The sequence below is a fragment of the Rhineura floridana genome, chromosome 11, assembly GCF_030035675.1.
Source record: "Rhineura floridana isolate rRhiFlo1 chromosome 11, rRhiFlo1.hap2, whole genome shotgun sequence".
Classification (NCBI taxonomy): Eukaryota; Metazoa; Chordata; class Lepidosauria; order Squamata; family Rhineuridae; genus Rhineura; species Rhineura floridana.
In genome coordinates, this window is record NC_084490.1 from 26,742,529 (window position 1) to 26,762,187 (window position 19,659).

General features: G+C 40.1%; 1 protein-coding gene across 1 annotated transcript; it reads left to right on the plus strand.

The window, feature by feature from the left end:
* Positions 1-1,317: 1,317 nt before the first annotated feature.
* LOC133367623 (vomeronasal type-2 receptor 26-like) lies at positions 1,318-18,302 on the plus strand. Its single transcript, XM_061591719.1, has 5 exons — positions 1,318-1,398; positions 8,038-8,871; positions 9,067-9,294; positions 13,390-13,516; positions 17,401-18,302. The coding sequence occupies exons 1-5, from the start codon at positions 1,318-1,320 to the stop codon at positions 18,300-18,302; spliced, it is 2,172 nt and encodes a 723-aa protein (XP_061447703.1).
* Positions 18,303-19,659: the final 1,357 nt, after the last annotated feature.

Here is a 19,659-nt window from a genome sequence, read left to right on the forward strand (position 1 = left end):
CTATACAGCTTGGGACCAGGATATCTTAAAACATCATCTCTCCCCTTATATACTGTATTGATCACTGTGTTCTGCAGAAGAGTACATACTGCAGATACCATCATAGAAGGTCTGTTTCACATGATGCCAGAATTGGGCCTTTAGTTTCATGGCACACACTCTTTTGAACTCCTTCCCATCATATATCAGACAGGTGGCTTCTTTATTGTCCTTAACATGTCCTTTTGGCACCTCTTAAATACGTTCCTCTATAACAAGCAATCTAAGTGGGGTTTTTAAAAAAATCCCAGTTGGTGTCTATATTGGATCGGTACTGAATATATTTGTTTTCAATTGAATATATATTGTGAGAAGTGACTCATCATGGTTTTGGGGCAGAACCCATGTGGTTTCATGGGGTTGATAATGTCTCTTTATATAAGGATATGGTCCCTTTTGTGTAATTGTTTTATATATCTTGTAAGCCACTTAGAAGCCTCTTTTAGCATTAAGCAGCCAACATCATCCCAGTATTTAAATATGTGCCCCTAATATTTTTAAACAAAATTGGAATGTGTCCACCATCTAACAGTAGATTATAATTTTTCATCATTTTTTGTTTTTTTGAAGACAACCCTGTTACTGAGGTCTCAGATATTTATTGGTCATTGATTTTGTATATTTATGTGGTTCCTTCTTCACATCAGGGCCGGTGCCAGAGGGCAGCCAGGTTGGGCCCTGGCACAGGGTCTCTGGGACCCAAGTGGCCCCTGAAGGACCCCTCCTTAGGATAGGTGGGTAGTTCTCCCTTCCACAATCTGCGGCAGCGTCACCTCCTGGCCCTGCCACGGATCATGGGAGGGATCTCCCAGGTTCCCCCCCTACTGCTGCGCAGGACCACAACACCCGCCTGCATGCCCCACCCACTTCTCCCTTGAAATAAATAATGGTTGAGCTGTGGGTGCAAGCCTGTGTGCGCATAGCATGCTTGTGTGTCATCAACTAAGATGGCAGCAGAGGTATCAGCCCCCTTATGGAAGCCTTGACCTCTGTCTTGGTTGATGGCAGGCATGTGCACACAGCGCAGGCAGCATTCACCAAGGAAAAGGGAGGTAGGTGGAGTGTGCATTCCTGCATGTGCTGGGCTCCATCGTGCCTGGCACCGGCCCTGCTTCACATCATAATACTGTCACGTCCACCTCCCTCTTAAGCTTGGAAGAGGAACTGGATAAAGGAATCTGCATTTCCCCTACCAGTTACTTCCCCTACCAGAAGACATGGCTTTGTTGGAATCTTCCATTTCAGAAGACCAGTTCTTAAGGCACTCCTATCATCCCCATGACTAAAGAGCCAATAGCTTCAGTACAAGGCAAGGATACTTTAAGGATGCAGACAGCTCCTCAGTCGGTGATGCCAACAGTAGGAATAGTCTAGCTTGCCTTCTTAAAGTTTCAGAAGTTTCCTGCAACTTTAGATGGTGCTCCTCTTGAACGAGTGCTCTGCCCAGGGGTCTAGCCCTGCCTTTCCTTAATGTGACTCTGCCTCGTCTCACCTGAATGTGATGCCTTTCATTTGTTTATAAGGCAAATACTGAAGATTAGGGATGTAAGAAGGCAGAAATTTCCATTCTGATGCCTATTCATCAAAATAATTTCTGTTTCCATTGCATTGCTTTACAGTTTCAGCCAAACACTATGTTATTGTGTTACTGTCAGCTATTTACTATAAAAATATGTAACATGTAATCATTTATATAACTTACAACCATTTCAATGTAAAGGGAACATCAAAACAATGTAAAAAAACCACCCACACCATTAATTACATGTCATTTGCAAACTTAAAACATCAACCATAACAATGTGAGCATTTCCCAATATGAGCATGTCCCATTTGCTTGACTGATTTCCACATCACAGAAGAACATTTGCTTCACTTTCCATTTTTGTCAAAATTACCCTACATCCCTACCTAAGAGGCAGGACAGCCTAAATCCCAGGTTAAAAATAGCCCAACTGGGCAGGACAGGAATAATACCTGCTCGACTGATATATGTGTTAATATAACAGAGTAGTCATTACTGCACATTATTTTAGGATGAAATACATATGCATACCGGGGTGGAGAATCATAGTGGCAGTGTCATTTTTCCAACTTAGACACATTGATTGGTATATGTGTATAGAGCTGTAAGGATGTAGGTTTCTCTGTACAAAAGATCAGAAACCACATTGAACTTAACTGGAGCAGGATGATCATACTGTGACTCTGGACAAAGGATGGATGAGTTTACCAAATCATTCACCACCTGCTTCTTTTTCAGGGTTGTTTTTTCCCTGTGTTTGGCAGTTGGGGAACTAATTCTTTCCTATAATTACCAGAACATAATTATCCTGCTCTCTAGCCACATGGGATATTTGAAAGCCATGCAAAAAAAAAAACACAAACCTCTAAGGAGTCTAAAAGTGAGTGTAAGAACCTCAGAGCTGATCCAAGGGTCCAGGGGCAGGAAGTACTATGTCCTTCTAAGCTTTGATAGTTTGGGGATAAAACTGCCCTAGTGGGATGTTTTGTGTTTTCTACCTGATGAAATGCATTGTAACTTAAACAATCTGCACCTCACCCATGTATTTCTCCATGGAGTGCTCCTCTCCTGGATATAAAGAAAACAATACAACCTTCATTCATAGGTACAGGGAATATACAAAAACATGCATAGGGACACTGAGAAGTATAAGAATTGTTAAATAATGCAAAGGAAGAGTGATGGAGGCATTTTCTTATACCAAGCAGTCAAAGGGATAATATCTCATTTAAAGTAGGTTGTAACCAGACTGATCTGAAGAATTGAAGTTCCATTGAAATAAAACATCAGCATGTGTGTCTGGAAGGGACAGTTCATCTGCAAAATGATGATGTTATTAGTGTTGCTGCTTGGTCTTCTCGCTCATAGTGTGAACAAGTCCCATTCCATTCCTTCCTGGACCCATTCTACTAAATGCAGAATAAATAACTCCCTCCACCCCTCATGTGAGTTTTCTCATCCAGGAGATCTTGTCATCGGAGAGATTGCTTCTCAGTTCAAATTGCTGCTCTTCGGTAATCTTTTCAATGAACGACCCTCTCCACTGTTGATCCAGAAAGTCATGTAAAGTGTTCTCTCTCTCTTCACTACAACTTTCATTTCTTTAGATGATTAGATCTTGGAACAAATAATGAAGCAAAAGGAGTTCTTTACCTTTTGAAAGTATGAAATAGCCACATGTAGCTGCTTCTTGCATTTTATATGTCTTCTGAATAATGTATTTTAAGTAGATGAGGAGTTATTCCAGATTTTGAACATTTCATTCTAAAATCATTTAGATGTAACTTTTTTTGCAGCCCTATAACTGGATAGATTGTGTGTTCTGTATGATATTCTTGCTCTCATGTCCTTGTGTCTGCTACAACAGGACATCATAGTCAACATTTCATTGCCTTCCCTATTTTCTCTCCACCTCTTCTTTCTTTCATGAACACAAAGGCTTGCTTTTTTTTCACACAAAATATTGTTTCTTTAATTTTTTAAAAAAATATTTCCCAAATACTATATTGTGGTGTTCCATCCCCTAAAGCATGCATCTCTGTGTCAGGTTACTGTCTAATATGTCTGATAATTCTCACGGGTTCTTGTTATCAACCTTGAATGCTATTTCATATCTTAACATTTTTGCATATGCTCAGTATTTCCCATGTGTTATATGAATCCACCTTCTTTTCTCTGTCAGCACCTTCATACAGTTCTAGTTTTAATTACAGGAAATAATTGGCTATATTTGATTTCACATGTGTTTAAAAATTATGAGCTGTGGGCTTCTTGCCTCGGATGTGAATGCACCATCTGTCCTTGGGCAAGCTATTGCTTTTTTCCACCCTTCCCTCTCCCATTGCTATCTATATGAAATAATCATGCTATCCTACAAAGGATCAGGAATTTCTCGGTACTTTTTACTGTGATAAGTTTCCAAGCATGAGCAAAGTTGGGGTTCCATCCAGTTGGGGAGACTGGTAAATATGTGCCTGTGTGTAGAAATAGCAGTTGCACAGTTTAGAAGATAGAAAGTTGGGAGCTGGCTGAAAGCTAGCAGAAGCACCAGGATTCAGTTTCTCTCTGTATGCTTGAAATAGGATAGCAGATATGCTGCCTTCTAAGAGTACCTCTTTGGTTCTACTTTTGCTCCAGCTGTATGTGTGCAAAAAATATAGCAAATATAACCCATCCACAAAGAAGACTAATGAGGCACAACATAGCAATAAAGGTTATATTTATTAAAATATAACAACTTGGAGGAACTGCAGGAAAACATAACCAGTTTCCCAAATTCAGAAAGTATGGGCATATCCCTCCAAACCCTTGGGCATGTGCTACAGCCACTAGCTGTGGCTCCCCAGAATATGGGGAAATTATTCTGTCCTTAGATGAGCCTTAAACATGAAGCCAACATGCGCACCCAGTCTCTGCTTTACCCAAAATGTGCACATCAGGTGAAAGGGTACCATCCAAGGCATAGCGGACTGGTGGATCCCTAAAAGGTACCTTTAACCCAATAATGCCTCAGTATACCTAAAGATTTACTCCCCAGCTTCCTCACCTGCCCAGACTCGATGCCCGGAAGGCAAACCAACCATGCCACTCCCAGAAAGCTAATAGAATTCATCCCAACAGTGTGAAGTAGGAGAAAATGGAAGGATCCAGTTAAGGAATGCTTCCCCTTCCATTCCTATTCAGCTCCATCGATAGGCAACCAGCAATGCCCACGTTACATATAGGGAGAGAAGGTGGAAGGGTGCAGCAGAAAAACAAAGGAGGAAGTCTTTGGGGAGGAGCTGGCTTATAACCCTGATTTAACTTTCTTCCAATTAGCCAATGGGCCATCATGTCTCCCTCTCCCTGTCTCCCTTCCATTGGGATACCACCTCCCGAGTCTTCATTGTGAAGGGAGGGATGAAGGCAAATGTGCTGTCATTTCAAGGGGGGGGTGATATTCTCTGATCTCTATACAGCCAGATATGAGTAGCATTATCCAAAGAAGTTTTCACAACTCTGCAAAGTAAGGAACACATAACAATATACCTTTTTTGAAATATTTAGAAACTCCATATGTTAGGGTTGTGCTATGGCTCTGTGTACTTCCCAAATTACTAGTTGAAAAGGGATAATTTGAATGTGATTTTCACATGCCTGAGTAAATTAGGCTGTTACCCAAATATCTTGGGGTGTATCAGGAGCTCAATAAATTCTCAAGCGACTCTGTGGACTCAGGTGCCCCTCCAAATGTTGCATTGCATGTTGAAAATGTGTACGTGTGTGTTTCATGTGTATTTACATTGGGTTGCTTCCACTACCACCACTTCCCCTTTGCCAGTAAACTTACCAGGTAGAAGAGGCTGCATTCCTTAAGATCTGATTGAATGGAAAAACCTTACCCTGCACCAATGGTCATTGGGATAACAGGCCCCTAGCTGGGTGTGTCTGTGTGTTACTTTTCAACCTCCCCAGTTTTTCATGAAGATCCATTCTCTTTTTTCTACTTCCTGCCCCCTTTGATTTCTGTTGTACATACACCTTGCAGGAGAACAATTCCAGCTATAATTCTGAAATTTGGCAGGCTTTCTCCCCTCAGAAGGCATGACCATGCCTGAAACTTGCCTCTCTTCTTTTGCCCCAGCTATAAGTGTCCTTTTTCTGAAATGTTCAAAGGATTTTGTATATCAAAAATCCTTACAGCAACCATTTCCAAATGGGTTTGCAGCTATGTACTCCTTAGTGTACAACACACATTGCAGGGGAAATTCCAGGAGCATCAGGGAGTTAGAATTATTTCATAACATGTAAAATATTGCTGCTAAACAGAATTAAGAAGAGTAGAAAATTTTATTTATGAGGAACTCTTTTCACTGTGCCTCTGCTTGTTGCTGTTCTACTACACAGAATATATATATTTTATTGTAGTGTGGTGCCAAAGAATTACCAAGATATTTTGGCCTTGGTATTTGCTATAGAGGAGATCAACAAAAACCCTACAATCTTATCTAATGTCACTTTGGGGTTCCACGTCTATGACAGCTTTCACAGCACTCAGACAACTTACCAGGCTTCACTGGATCTGCTTTCTACAAAACATAGTTTTTTACCCAACAACAAATGTGATGTCCAGAATAATTTGATCGCTGTTCTTGGGACAATTTACTCTGGGCTCTCCTTCAATGTGGCCACAATCATAAATGCATACAAGATTCCACAGGTACATTTTTTGGAGGGTAGTACTGAGATGTTGCAACATGTGTGACTCAGAATTCAATTCTTGTTCATGGATTGGTTTGTGGTTTAGGGTGAAAAGTTGCAGAAGCTGGAATGTTTAATTTTAATATTTTAGTTCTTATATTAGTCACTGTAACAAAGATATGCTATTAATGAATAATTAAAAGGGATCCACAACAAAAATGTCTGAACTGCTGCTTGATGTTTTAAAAATATTTTTCTCTCCCCCACCACACCATATCTGTGTATATGTAATAGAGGTGTGCATCTTCCCAGTTTGCTACCCAAATTATGAGGTGGTTCGTATTTCTAAGCAGGATCATGACATGTAAAAGGTGTTTCTAGACAGAAAAGGAGTACTTTGACTTCTTAGTTACTCTGTGAGATCATCAGTTACCACCATTTATATATTGCTTAATAAGATGGTAGAGACATTTGCTTCAGTTCACATTTAAAGCTAATCTCTAAAATTTGCATATGAGAACTAAAATACAGCCATCCTACGAAATTCACACTTATCCATTGCAAATTTTGCAGCGTAGTTCTCCAAACTACCAATGGTTACAAAGGTGCTTATATTAAGGAGAAATGTCTGTAAACATGAATATACTAGTGAAATTAACATACCAAAATGCATTATCTTAGGGTAAATTGCATGCAAGAATGTGTACTTTTATCAAACCTGCATGGAAAAAACGCTTTATTACAAGACATTCATACCAAAATAATGAGGAAATTTTGTGAGGGTTTTTTTTAAAATGCTAATTGTTGCAGAAATGGGGAAAATCAAATTTAAGATTGGAAAAATGAGAAACTGAGAGAACTGAAATTGACAGATCCACCTCTACTACTTAATATATAAAAATTCTCTAAGTGACATATAGAAAACAAATCAATAACAATAGACAGCTTAAACAACAACAAATGTTACAAAATGGACTGCCTTCAAGTTGATCCCAACTTATGGCAACCCTACGAATAGGGTTTTCATGGTAAGCGGCATTCAGAGGCGGTTTACCATTGCCTTCCTCTGAGGCTGAGAGGCAGTGACTGGCTCAAGGTCACCCAGTGAGCTTCATGGCTATGTGGGGATTTGAACAGTCCAACACTTTAACCACTACACCACACTGGCTCTCTAATGTTACAAAAGCACACATTTATTACATATGCAAATGTTACATTAATTTAAACTGTTAATAAATACAAACAGTTATCATTTCCTTCTCCTCCCCTTCCCCCCAGCCTCATGGCTTTCACCCAGAACTCCAAGCATCCACCCTGGTCCTCACTCAGGAGCCAAACAAACTCACAGTTCATCTCCAAATTTTCACACCAAAGATAGTTCCTGGAAACAGCTGACATCATCCTAGTCTCTCACTCTAACTTTGTTTTTATGGGCAGGCATCAGGATGGATAGACGTGCCTCAGGCTGCCCATAGCTGGGTTCCATTCAGCACACAGCCAGTTCGAGAACCCAGTGGGTTTGATTTAGTGAGCTTGCCAGGGGGCTCAAGGATGGCAAATTTTATTTCTCTGATTCAAAACCATTGCTCCTTATTGAGAAAGATTCATCTAAATATATGCTATGCATCTCTTCCATGAAATCATTTGTCCCCTTGTAAATAAACATTGATTTAAATCATACTGGTGGCTGTGGAAAAAAAGTACTACATACTATACTGGGAAGTTTTTAAATACAGACACTTAATTCAGAATTTTTGTGCCATTCATAACATAACTCTTACCTTTTCTTTTAGCTCACTTTTGGCTCCCTTGACTCAAGATTTATAGAAAGAAAACTATTCCCATCCTTGTACCAGATGGTCCCAAACGATGTTCATGAGTACACTGGGATGATCCACTTACTTCGCCATTTCAAATGGACATGGATCGGGCTTTTAACTGTAGATCGCTTCAGTGGAGAAAGATTTTTGCAAGGATTTTTGCCACTGCTTTCCCTGAATGGCATCTGCGTTGCTTTTATAGCAAAAATTCGACCATGGGCTTATCCTGATGGAATATCAAAATACTTGAAGAATGAATTTGATAAAATTTCAGCTGCTATGGCAAGCAAAGCCAATGTATTTCTTGTGTATGGACCTGTTGTAATGGATATTTTGATCCATTATTTTAATACGGTACAACTTTCTGTCGGTAAAGTATGGCTTGTGACATCACATTGGGATTTCAAAAGCACCAGTGAAAAGCTCTGTGATATGCAACCCTTTCAGGGTGCCATATCCTTATCTGTTCACACAAATGAACCACTGGGATTCAGGACATTTCTCCAAAGTGTAAATCCTTCAGAGACAAAAGAAAACTGTTTCATCCAGGATTTCTGGGAGACGACTTTCAATTGCTCATTGAAAATTAGCAATGTGGGTGATGAGACTAAAAATGGCTGCACTGGGGAGGAGAAACTGGAGAGTCTTCCAATACATATATTTGAAATGAGCATGACTGGCAGCAGCTACAGTGTGTACAATGCTGCTCACACTGTGGCACATGCTCTGCATGCCATGCATGCATCCGGATCGAAACACAGATCATGGGTGGCTAGAGGGAATCTGCAAAATCTGCAACCATGGAAGGTAATTGAAAGCACATGTTTCTACTCCTGGGTAGCCTAGAATAGCAGAGCCTTCTAAAGTTGAATCAAATGTTGCATCTATAAAAACAAACACAAAAATCATTATAAACCTCTCTGCAATTGATGGTTGTAACTCCCACTCCGATGATTTCAAACATTTTGTAAATTTTCCTTTTCTATATTTTTGTCTTTGTAGCTCCATCCCTTTCTGAGGAGCACTTCATTCAACAATAGTGCTGGAGAGACAATACAGTTTGACAAAAATGGAGAGTTAATTGTAGGATTTGATGTTACCAATTGGGCAACTTTCCCAAATCAATCTTTTCTTAGAGTCAAAGTTGGAAGGCTGAATCTTTGGGCTCCTCCAGGAAAAGAGTTAACCATCCAGGATGAAAGCATTCTGTGGCATAGACAGTTTAACCAGGTAAGAGACAAAGAACTGCCCTTCCTTAGTTCACATAAGTGAAACTTTATTATTCACATGTGCCTGAGTTCTGTTTAGCATATTGCCATGTGTACCCTGATCCTGAAGCAGTGGAAGGTTTCAAGGCTTCCAGTACATACACTGGATTATTTTTATTTGAAAAAAATCACTGAAGACATATGGAGCGGCATCCAATGAAGAAATTATGTTAGTGTAAGGACTGCTGGCTGTGTGACATAAATTTATTTCCATTTTCTCTCCCCATATGCATGCTGTATGCCACCCAATTCTGTTTTGGATTCCCCCCCCAATACTCCAGAGCAGACTTGGGGAGGGGGGGTGCAGGGGTCATATGGGGAGGAAAGAAGGAGAGGAGATTCTACTATGCAACCAGAAATCCTTGTCCTAATGGGACTACATTATAGTTTATTTACACATTTTATTTGTTTATTATTAATAAAAACTTTGAAGAGCACTGGGCCCAGGACCAAGTCCTGCAGTACCCTGCTCATTACCTCCTGCCCTTTGAGAAGGAATCATTAATAAGAACTATCTGAGTACTATTCTGTAGCCAGCTATGGATCCACCTGATAGTTGTTCCATCCATCCCACATTTAGTTAGCCTGCTAATCATAATATCATGGGCACTCTTTCAAAAGTTTTCTGAAGTTGAGATATATTATGTCCAGAGCATTCCCACAATTTACTAGAGAAGTTATCTGAGGGGAGAGAGAGAGAGATTAGTCTGGAAGGATTTGTTCTTGAGAAATCCATGTTGGCGTCTAGCAATTACTGAATTGTTTTCAAGATACTTACAGACTGACTGCTTTAAAATCTACTCCAGAATTTTCCCAGAGATTGATGTCAGACTGACTGGTCTGTAGTTCCCAGGTTCCTCCTTTTTGCCCTTTTTAAAGTTGGGGACAACATTAAAAATGTAAATGTACTGCCTTCAAGTCGATTCCGACTTATGGCCACCCTATGAATAGGGTTTTCATGAGGCTGAGAGGCAGCGACTGGCCCAAGGTCACCCAGTGAGCTTCATGGCTATGTGGGGATTTGACCCCTGGTCTCCCAGGTCATAGTCCAACACCTTAACCACTACACCACACTGGCTCAGGGACAACATTAGCCCTCCTTCAATCATTTTGCACTTCATCCATCCTCCATGATTTCAAAAAGACAATTCACAGTGGTTCTGGGAGTTCTTCAGTCAGTTTCTTCATTACTCTAGGATGCAGTTCATCAGCCCCTGGATATTTGAACTTGTTCAAAGTAATTGGATATTCCTTGGCCATTTGTCTATCAATCTCAAGCTGCAATCCTGCCCCTTCAATGTGTACTTCACATTTGCCAGTAGGGTCATAGGCCCTCTTTTGGGAGAAGATTGAGCCAAAGTAGGAATTGAGCACTTATTCCTTTTCTTTGTCATCTGTGATCACTTTGCCATCCTCACTGAGTAGCTGAACCACCATCTTTCACTATGCATGTACTTCAAGAAGCTTTTTTGCTGCTTTTAGCATCCCTCCCTAACCTCAGCTCATTCTCAATTTTAGCCTTCCTGATGGCATCCCTGCAATTCTTTGCTACCTGTCTGTACTCTCCCTTTGTGGCCTGGCCTTCCTTCCACTTCCTATATGTGTCCTTTTTATTTTAAGGTCACTTCTAAAGTGTTTGTGAAGCCACATTGGTCTTCAACCTTTTTTCCTCATTGGAATTGTTTGCAATTGTGCCTTTAGAATTTCCTTTTTTTTAGAAACTTCCACCCATGTTGGGCTCCTTTTCTCATTAGGGTCGCTTACCATGGGACCTTTGTTATTGTTCTGAGTTTATTAATATTGCCTTTCCTGAAATAAAGGGTATGAATATAGCTACACTCAGTGTTTTCTTTCTTTAAAAGGAAGAACTCAAGTATAACATGTTCACTTTCTCCAGAGTTTCTGTAACTGCTACTTTATCCACTCAGTCATCTCGATTGATTAGAATCAAGTCAAAGATAGAGGATCCTCTAGTTTCTTCCTCCACTTTCTGTAGGAGAAAGTTATGAGCAACACACATTTCTTGGCGGGGCTATGTTTAGTAGAATTTTCTCCCAACAGATATCGGGTTAATTGAAGTCCCCCATTACTATTACTATTACATGCCTCCCTAAAACATTAGCAATTTGCTTTTCGAAATTTCCTCACCTCCTTGATTGGGTGGCTGGTAGTAGACTCCAGCCACCATGTTCCTTTTATTCCTTGCTCCATTTATTTCAATATAGATCATTTCAATGGTGCTACCAGGCTCATCCTCCTGTATATCTGTGTAGGCTCATCCTCCTGTATTTCTGTGCAGGCATATATAGATAGATAGATAGATAGATAGATAGATAGATAGATAATATAGATAGATAGATAGATAGATAGATAGATAGATAGATAGATAGATAGATAGATAGATAGATAGATAGATAGATAGATAGATAGATAGATAGATAGATAGATAGATAGATAGATAGATAGATAGATAGATAGATAGATAGATAGATGATAGATGATAGATGATAGAAGATAGAAGATAGAAGATAGATGATAGATGATAGAAGATAGAAGATAGAAGATAGATGATAGATAGATAGAAGATAGATGATAGATGATAGAAGATAGATGATAGAAGATAGATGATAGAAGATAGATGATAGAAGATAGATGATAGATAGATGATAGATAGATAGATATAGATATAGATAGATATATAGTGTGTGACTCCTCCCTTTCTATTTCTTATGTTCTTTATGAACAAGTTATATTATTCAATTACTGTTGTCCAGTCATGGGAGTCATCACACCAAGTTTCAGTTACACTTATCAAGTCATATTTACCCTCCGGTATTAAGAGATCAAATTCATCTTGTTTGTTTCCCATACTCTAGACATTAGTATATAAACATCGAAGACCATGCCATTTATGTTTGGCTTCTTTCTTACATTTTCATGAAGGCTATTACTAGACTCCAGTAAAGTTGTTTTCTCAGTTCTTATTACTGTGCATAAGCCTTCTTCAAACATTACCTCCAAGTTTACGTCTCCTTCCCCCTTAGGATTAATTTTAAAGCCTTCCTGATGAAGTTATACACATTCTTCCAAATCCTTGCATAGAGTCCAGGCATAGAGGTTTTAAGGTATATTGAGGTCAATTCAGAATTCAGTGTTTCAGTCTGACATTTCTCTTCTGATTCCAGAGTCCTGTTTGTTAATTTAAGATTCAGCCAAACGTTCTGCAAGGAGAAAAATTACAAAGAAGGTAGATTAATGCAATTTGTTCCCATTACATTCAGTGGGACCTCCTTTCAAGTAAATGTCCAAAGGATTAGTCTGCATCATTATTATCTTTCCATTAGTCAACCACAAATACTTAAGATACTAAAATTCCTAGGAAGAAATAATATATTATATGATAAATATTACACTTCGATGGTCCACTTACTTCACCATTTCAAATGGACATGGGTTGGGCTCTTAACTGTAGATCGCTTCAGTGGAGAAAGATGTTTTTGCAAGGATTTGTGATGCTGCTTTCCCTGAATGGCATCTGAATTGCTTTTATAGTAAATATGCAATCATGGGCTTATGCTGTTGGAATATCAAAATACTTGAAGACTAAATTTGATAATATTTCAGCTGCCATGGCAAGCAAAGCCAATGTGTTTCTTGTGTATGGACCAATTGCAATGGATATTTTGATTCAATATTTTCATATGGTACAACTTTCCGTAGGTAAAGATAGGATTAAGATAAAGAAGAAATACTATCCAAAGAAAGCTATCAAACATATTGGTACCTTCCTACCACAATGAAAATAGCACCAGTTAGCCATACTAAATTGCTTATGGGAAATTCACATGCACTGGCACAACAGAGATGTTTGTTACCTAATGCAGGATGTATGGTGTAAAATATTGAGAACTTCCCCTCCCCACATGTTCTATCCCAAAGGACCTAGATAGGTCCTAGATAGATCAGGGCTTCATTAGGAACAGGCCTTAACAAAGAAACCTTAACAGAAAAATAAATGAAATATATATCTTCCCTTATCCCTGATGTTTCTACATAGGCTGTTCCCATTTCTGTGTGCAATGACAACTGCCATCCTGGTTACAGCAGAAAAAAGAAGGAAGGGAAGCCCTTTTGCTGTTATGATTGTATTCCATGTCCAGAATGGAAGTTTTCTAACCAGACAGGTAGGGAACATGGTTGTCATACATAATATATCATACCATTATCTAGAAAGTGCACAATGAAATTTGTTCTAGTTCAAGTTCTGTTTCATCCCATTCAAAAAGACATTATTTCCAGTTCAAGTTCACTCCCGCCAAAAAGGAACGTGTTCCATTCCTGTTCAATTCACTGTTCATGCACATGGTCCTCAGCATTTTCTTCCAGCCTTCAGAATTGTATATTCACTGACTGCAGTTTAAAAATGTCCCTATAGCCCACAGATATTTCTATCAAACTTTAAAAAGCAGGGGAATTGGGTAGTTATAGTGAATGCACCAGGCGAACGGGAAACCTGACCTTGTTTCTGAGATATTGGACTGGCCTACAAATTTGTCAAAATGCAAATACAATGTGGGTTGGTCTTTCACAATCAAATCCACTTCCTGTGTAAGTTGGAAGAAATTGGTAACATGTGCCTCTGAGCATATGGTGAGTGGTGGCAACACCTGCAATCAGCCCAAATAATAGAAACAAGACATGTGATGTGCTGATCTTGTTTGAGCAGGGTGGAAGCAACATTATTAAGACAGTTGATATCGTTCAGATGGTCACTTTAAATGTGTCTGATGTACTTTGCAATTTTAGTGAAGTTCCCTATAGGAAATCATTTTCTTTTGTTTCTGTTTCTGTGAATATATGAAGTACAGCAACACTTTGCAAAATTTAGACTAAAAAAACTCCAAAAATAATTGCGGAATAATGGCACTGACTATTCTGCAGAATAGTTTCCAGTGGACATCAGGAGTGTCTCAGTTTGCACAAGATAAAACAGTGGAAGGTGAAATATATTCTAGCAAAATTCTAGGTGTGTTTTTAATTGACCATGCTCACCTTTCCTTAAATGAAGTGGTTTAAACATAGCAGTCAGAAAACATGCATCTTGGGCAGGCCAAGGGAAGCAAGAAAGGGAAAGGAGGGGGGAAGAAGGGGAAAGGCAGATTTGTTCATTTGCATGCTTATTGAGTTCAATGGGATTTACTCCAATGCAATCATGGTTAGGATAGGTAAAACTGGCCAGGGGGAGGAGGGGGGAAAGGAGAGGAGAGGGAAGGAGAAAAGGATGGGAGAGGGGAGTGGAAGGAGGGGGTGGGGGAAGGAGGAGAATGGAGGGGGATGGGCAAAGGAAGGGCAGGTTTGATCATTTGCATGTTTATCGTGTTCAATTGTATTTTCTCCCATTCAATCATGCTTAAGATAGGTAAAACTGACCATGGGGAGGAGGAGGGGGAGGGAGAAGGAGGAGATTGGAAGGGGATAGGGAGAGGTAGGGAGGACTGAAGGAAGGGAGAGGGAAGGGGCAAGATGGAGAGGTTAGGAGGGAGAAGGGAGGGTGAGTTTGATCATTTGCATACTTTTTGAGTTCAATTAGATTTATTACTGTGCAATCATATTTAGGATAGGTGAAACTGAATTGGGGGAGGGGCAGAGAGAGGGGGAGGGGAGGAGATTGGGGGGCACTGGGCAGAGGGGGAGCCCCTTGTTGATGTGTGCGGTGTTTGCATTGTAAGCGCAGTTCCATTAGAGTATAAGTTGGTCAAGAAATCCAAGTACACGACATAGTATTAAGAGTCCTTTTACTCTGGACATTAAGAGAACACACAGAAAAGCTGCTGCTTCTTCAAGAACAAAACCCCCACAAAAAACACAGAGAAGCTGGCTGCTCTGGCTCCAGCCCTTATCTCCCGTTGCCTAGGAACCAGTTGACCTTGACAGCCTGCAAGTTCCTACAAAGACATAACAAAAAACTCTTCCTTGCTCCAGGCTTTCAGACTTGATGAAAAACAACCAGAGGTAGTATTGCCTAAGGGTCAACACCCCTTTCCTTTCTAAAAGCAAAACATGGTGAACAGTATCTTTGCTTTTCAGCATTTTCCCTATCTTTGTATTCGACAGCAGGCACATGTAGTCTCTCACCCAGATTTAAACCAAAGCTGTCCCTGGCCACAACCACACCAGACCTTTATTTCACTTTAGATAGTCATGGCTTCCTGCAAAGAATCCTGGGAAGTGTAGTTAATGAAAGATGCTGAGAGGTGCTAGGAAAAGTCCTATTCCCCTCACAGAACTTCAATCAGAGCAGCTGACAGTTAAACTACTCTGGCCACTGGAGCTCTGTTAGGGGAATAGGAGTCTCCTCTCAGCATCCTTCACAAACTACACTTCCCAGGATTCTCTGGGGGAAGCCATAACTGCCTAAACTGAAATGATTGTGTGTTGTGGTGTGGATGTGGTGCCCTGTTTAGGCAAGCCCAGCAGCTGTGAGTCTGGCTTTTATAACACTGACAGTTGGTTCTTACTGAGCATGCCTGACATTATCATTGAGTTAAATGCAAAAATTTCTTGAGTTAATGAAAAATCAGCCAGGCATTTTTTTTAACTTTTAAACTGCAGAAGATGAAGGTCAGAGTATGGGGCAAGGTCAGTAACAGGATTACATGTACTCAGTGAGCACGGCTGATTTTTAATTAATTTCAACAAATTATGAGAACTGTGACAGAAAAAATCCAGAAGGGGTCTGGGTTTTTTCTCTCTTTTTAGATTTGAACTCTCAGTTCTCTCTGACTGTTTTGTGTATCACCATGAAAATTTAGAGGATTGTTAACCAAGCGTTTCTGAGTTCAGGACTATAAGTTTTGTAAGATTTTGTTTTGAAATGAAGTTATGGGAAGGATCAGAATGGCATGTGGGTATTTTCAATTTAACATAGTGGAATGCAAAACATCCACACTGGCTATAGTATACAGCCACTCTTGTGGCTGTATAATACAGTATGCTGTTCCGGTAAAGTATAAGAGTTATTTAAGAAGACTAAGAAAATATTAAGCCACAAAAACACAGAATGTAATGTGAACACTTTTAAATGTATTTCTCCAAACCACTATGATATTTAAGCTTAAACATCAGTATCAATTTTTAGAGTTGTATAAGTGATAAATGCAATGGCCATAATCAAAGATAGTGAAGTGCTATGAAATATATATGCAGCAGCAGAAGAATATATTTTTTATTCTCTAGACATCTTGCCAAACAATCAAATACACATATAAATGTGCAGTCCATCTTATATTTATGCCGGGCTGAGGGAAGTTCGATGTGGCAGACCCTCGGCTGAGCTGGCAGAGTCCCAACTTCACTGGGCTCAGCCAGGGGTCCACCTGGGAAGCACATCCCAGTGGAAGGGGTGCAGCCTGAAGCCAACGTAAGGCCTGAAAAAAGTTCATTCCAAGGGCATGTTGGAGGAGGAGCCAAGGTGGAGTATTCCTGCAGGTCCAAATCCAGGCCAAAGTTACTCCCTGAAAAAAGTCAGTCTAAGAAAATAATTGTAATGAAAGTCAATTGGGAGTGCTTACTTGCCAGTTGGGGTATTTGTGAGAGCTGGCTTTCCCCCCCCCCCCGTTCATACACACAGCTCCTGGTTGAGCCAACGTTCCACCTGCCCAGTGGCTCCCAAATTGATGCTGTGGAGCTTGCTGCCAGCTCCTCCTCCACTGGCAGCTCTTCCACCAGCTTCCTCTGTGTTGGATTGCTCTGTAAACCACCTTCTGGTCAGTCATTTTTAATCCCAATTGCAAGGAGACTGGCCAGTAGTAGGCCACAGGGCAACTGACCAACTACTACCACCTTAAGGGACAGAGTCAGAAGTCACATTCACACCATATATTGAAATCCACCTATACCACTAACACTCACGATTCCCCCCCCCCCAAAAAAACTTAGACAATGTACTTTAAGGGTGGTAGAGATTGTAATCAGTACATATATCTTACATTTCACACAATTCTCTGAGGCAAAGCTATGACTGATCATACAATAACAAAAAGATTTATTTATTTATTTATTTATTTAGATATGGATGCCTGCACTGAATGTCCAGAAGATCAATATCCAAACTTGTACAGGGATCAATGTATTCCTAAAGTTATAAGCTACCTTGCATATCAAGAACCTTTGGGAATCACTTTAGCTTTGTCTGCTATTGCTTTTGCTCTGATCACGATGTTGGTGATAATAACATTTATGAAGCACCAGAACACTCCCATAGTCAAGGCCAACAACCGAAGCCTCACCTACATGCTCCTCATCTCCCTCCTCCTTTGCTTCCTTTGTTCCTTGCTTTTTGTTGGACAACCTCAATGGATAATCTGCTTACTTCGGCAAACTTCTTTTGGCATCATCTTCTCTCTGGCCCTTTCCAGCATGTTGGCAAAAACCATCACTGTGGTTCTGGCATTTATGGCTGCCAAACCAGGATCCGGGATGAGAAAATGGATGGGGAAAAAACTAGCTAATTCTATTGTGCTTTCCTGTTCCTGTATTCAAGTAGGAATTTGTACTCTTTGGTTGAATACCTCTCCACCATATCCAGCTATGGACATGCACACACTGATTGGGAAAATCATAGTGGAATGTAAAGAGGGATCCACTTCCATGTTTTATTGTGTCTTGGGCTATATGGGCTTCTTGGCCATTGTCAGCTTCACTGTGGCATTTCTTGCCAGGAAGCTACCAGACAGTTTCAATGAAGCCAAACATATCACTTTCAGCATGTTGGTCTTCTGCAGTGTTTGGCTCTGCTTTGTTCCAGCCTACCTGAGCACCAAAGGAAAATACACGGTGGCTGTGGAGATTTTTTCTATCTTAACCTCTAGTGCTGGCTTACTGATTTGCATATTCTTCCCTAAATGCTACATCATTGTCTTCAGGCCTGCATTGAACAAAAGGGCACAACTAAAATCAAGAAAAGACTAAATAACATAAGAACTGAAAACAGCTGAAAACCATTCCCCCCACCTTTTAGCTATTTAGTCTGAATTGTCTATGTAGAAAAATACCATATTCCTCCTACACCAGGGTTATTCTGTTGGGAAACATGCAATCTAAAGGTATACCTCTTGAAATGGAAAGAAATCCTAATGGATTCAGTGGGATCTGTTCCAGTTAATTAAGATGGATTTTTTAGTGCCATTTTTTCCATAAAACCTTTGGAATTTCCCCACTTCAGATTTAGATTCAGGTTTCATCTGAATTATATGCATGGCTCCTACTATAGAACTGGTACTTCCCTCTTCTCCCAGATATTTTAGCATGTGTTTTAAATTGTGTTTTAAATTGTTTTTAAAATATGTGTTTTTAAATTTCTATATTTGTTTTTAATGTTTTTAGTTACTGTAAAAGAAAAAAAGCAGGGGTTGGCTAGCATCCACACACATACACACATACATAGTACATATAAGTCTTTAGGATAATCTGATACTCACATAATGGTTTATAAGATTATAAGACCAGCAAATCGCTTTCTGTACTGTGTCAAAGTCAAATGTCTCAATGAGTAATGCAGTTGGATTGTCTGTATATATACACAAGCAGTCCAAAGCGAAGTACAGGTGAATGCAATAATGTTCCCTGTAGCATGAGGAACAGCTAACACCTGGATGCAAGAAACAAATGAGGGACTAAGGGAAATTTTCAAAATTTACAGTAGGGGGAGAAGCTCAAAATCTTCATTTAACCCACTTTGACACAGTACAGAAAGCGATTTGCTGGTTTTATAATCTTATAAGCCATTATGTGAGTATCAGATTATCCTAAAGACTTATATGTGATAAGGCCCATCTTGAAAAAGCCCTCCTTGGATCCCCAAGAGTTGAAGAACTTTCGCCCAGTTTCCAATTTACCATTCTTAGGCAAGGTGATAGAGCGAGTGGTGGCTAAACAACTACAGACGCACTTGGATGAAGCGGATTATTTAGATCCATTCCAATCGGGCTTCAGGACTGGACATGGAACTGAAACAGCCTTGGTTGCCCTGGTAGATGATATGAGGAGGGCGTTGGATAGGGGAGAATACACCTTCCTCGTCCTCCTGGATCTCTCAGCGGCTTTTGATACCGTCGACCACGGTATCTTGTTAAGCCGCCTAGAGGGATTAGGGATGGGGGGCACTGTTCTACGGTGGTTCCATTCCTATCTCTCAGGCAAGTACCAATGGGTAGCATTGGGGGATGAGGTTTCAGACCCTTGGCCTCTCACTTGTGGAGTGCCACAGGGTTCTATCCTCTCCCCCATGCTATTTAACATCTATGTGAAGCCGCTGGGAGCCATCATT

What these genes read in the sequence shown, in the direction of transcription:
- LOC133367623 (XM_061591719.1), top strand. Translation starts at nt 1,318, where the DNA reads ATGACTAAAGAGCCAATAGCTTCAGTACAAGGCAAGGATACTTTAAGG. An exon ending in CTCAGTCGGTGATGCCAACA is followed by an intron (nt 1,399 to 8,037) that starts GTAGGAATAGTC and finishes CTTTTCTTTTAG; the next exon opens with CTCACTTTTGGCTCCCTTGA. An exon ending in AAAATCTGCAACCATGGAAG is followed by an intron (nt 8,872 to 9,066) that starts GTAATTGAAAGC and finishes TTGTCTTTGTAG; the next exon opens with CTCCATCCCTTTCTGAGGAG.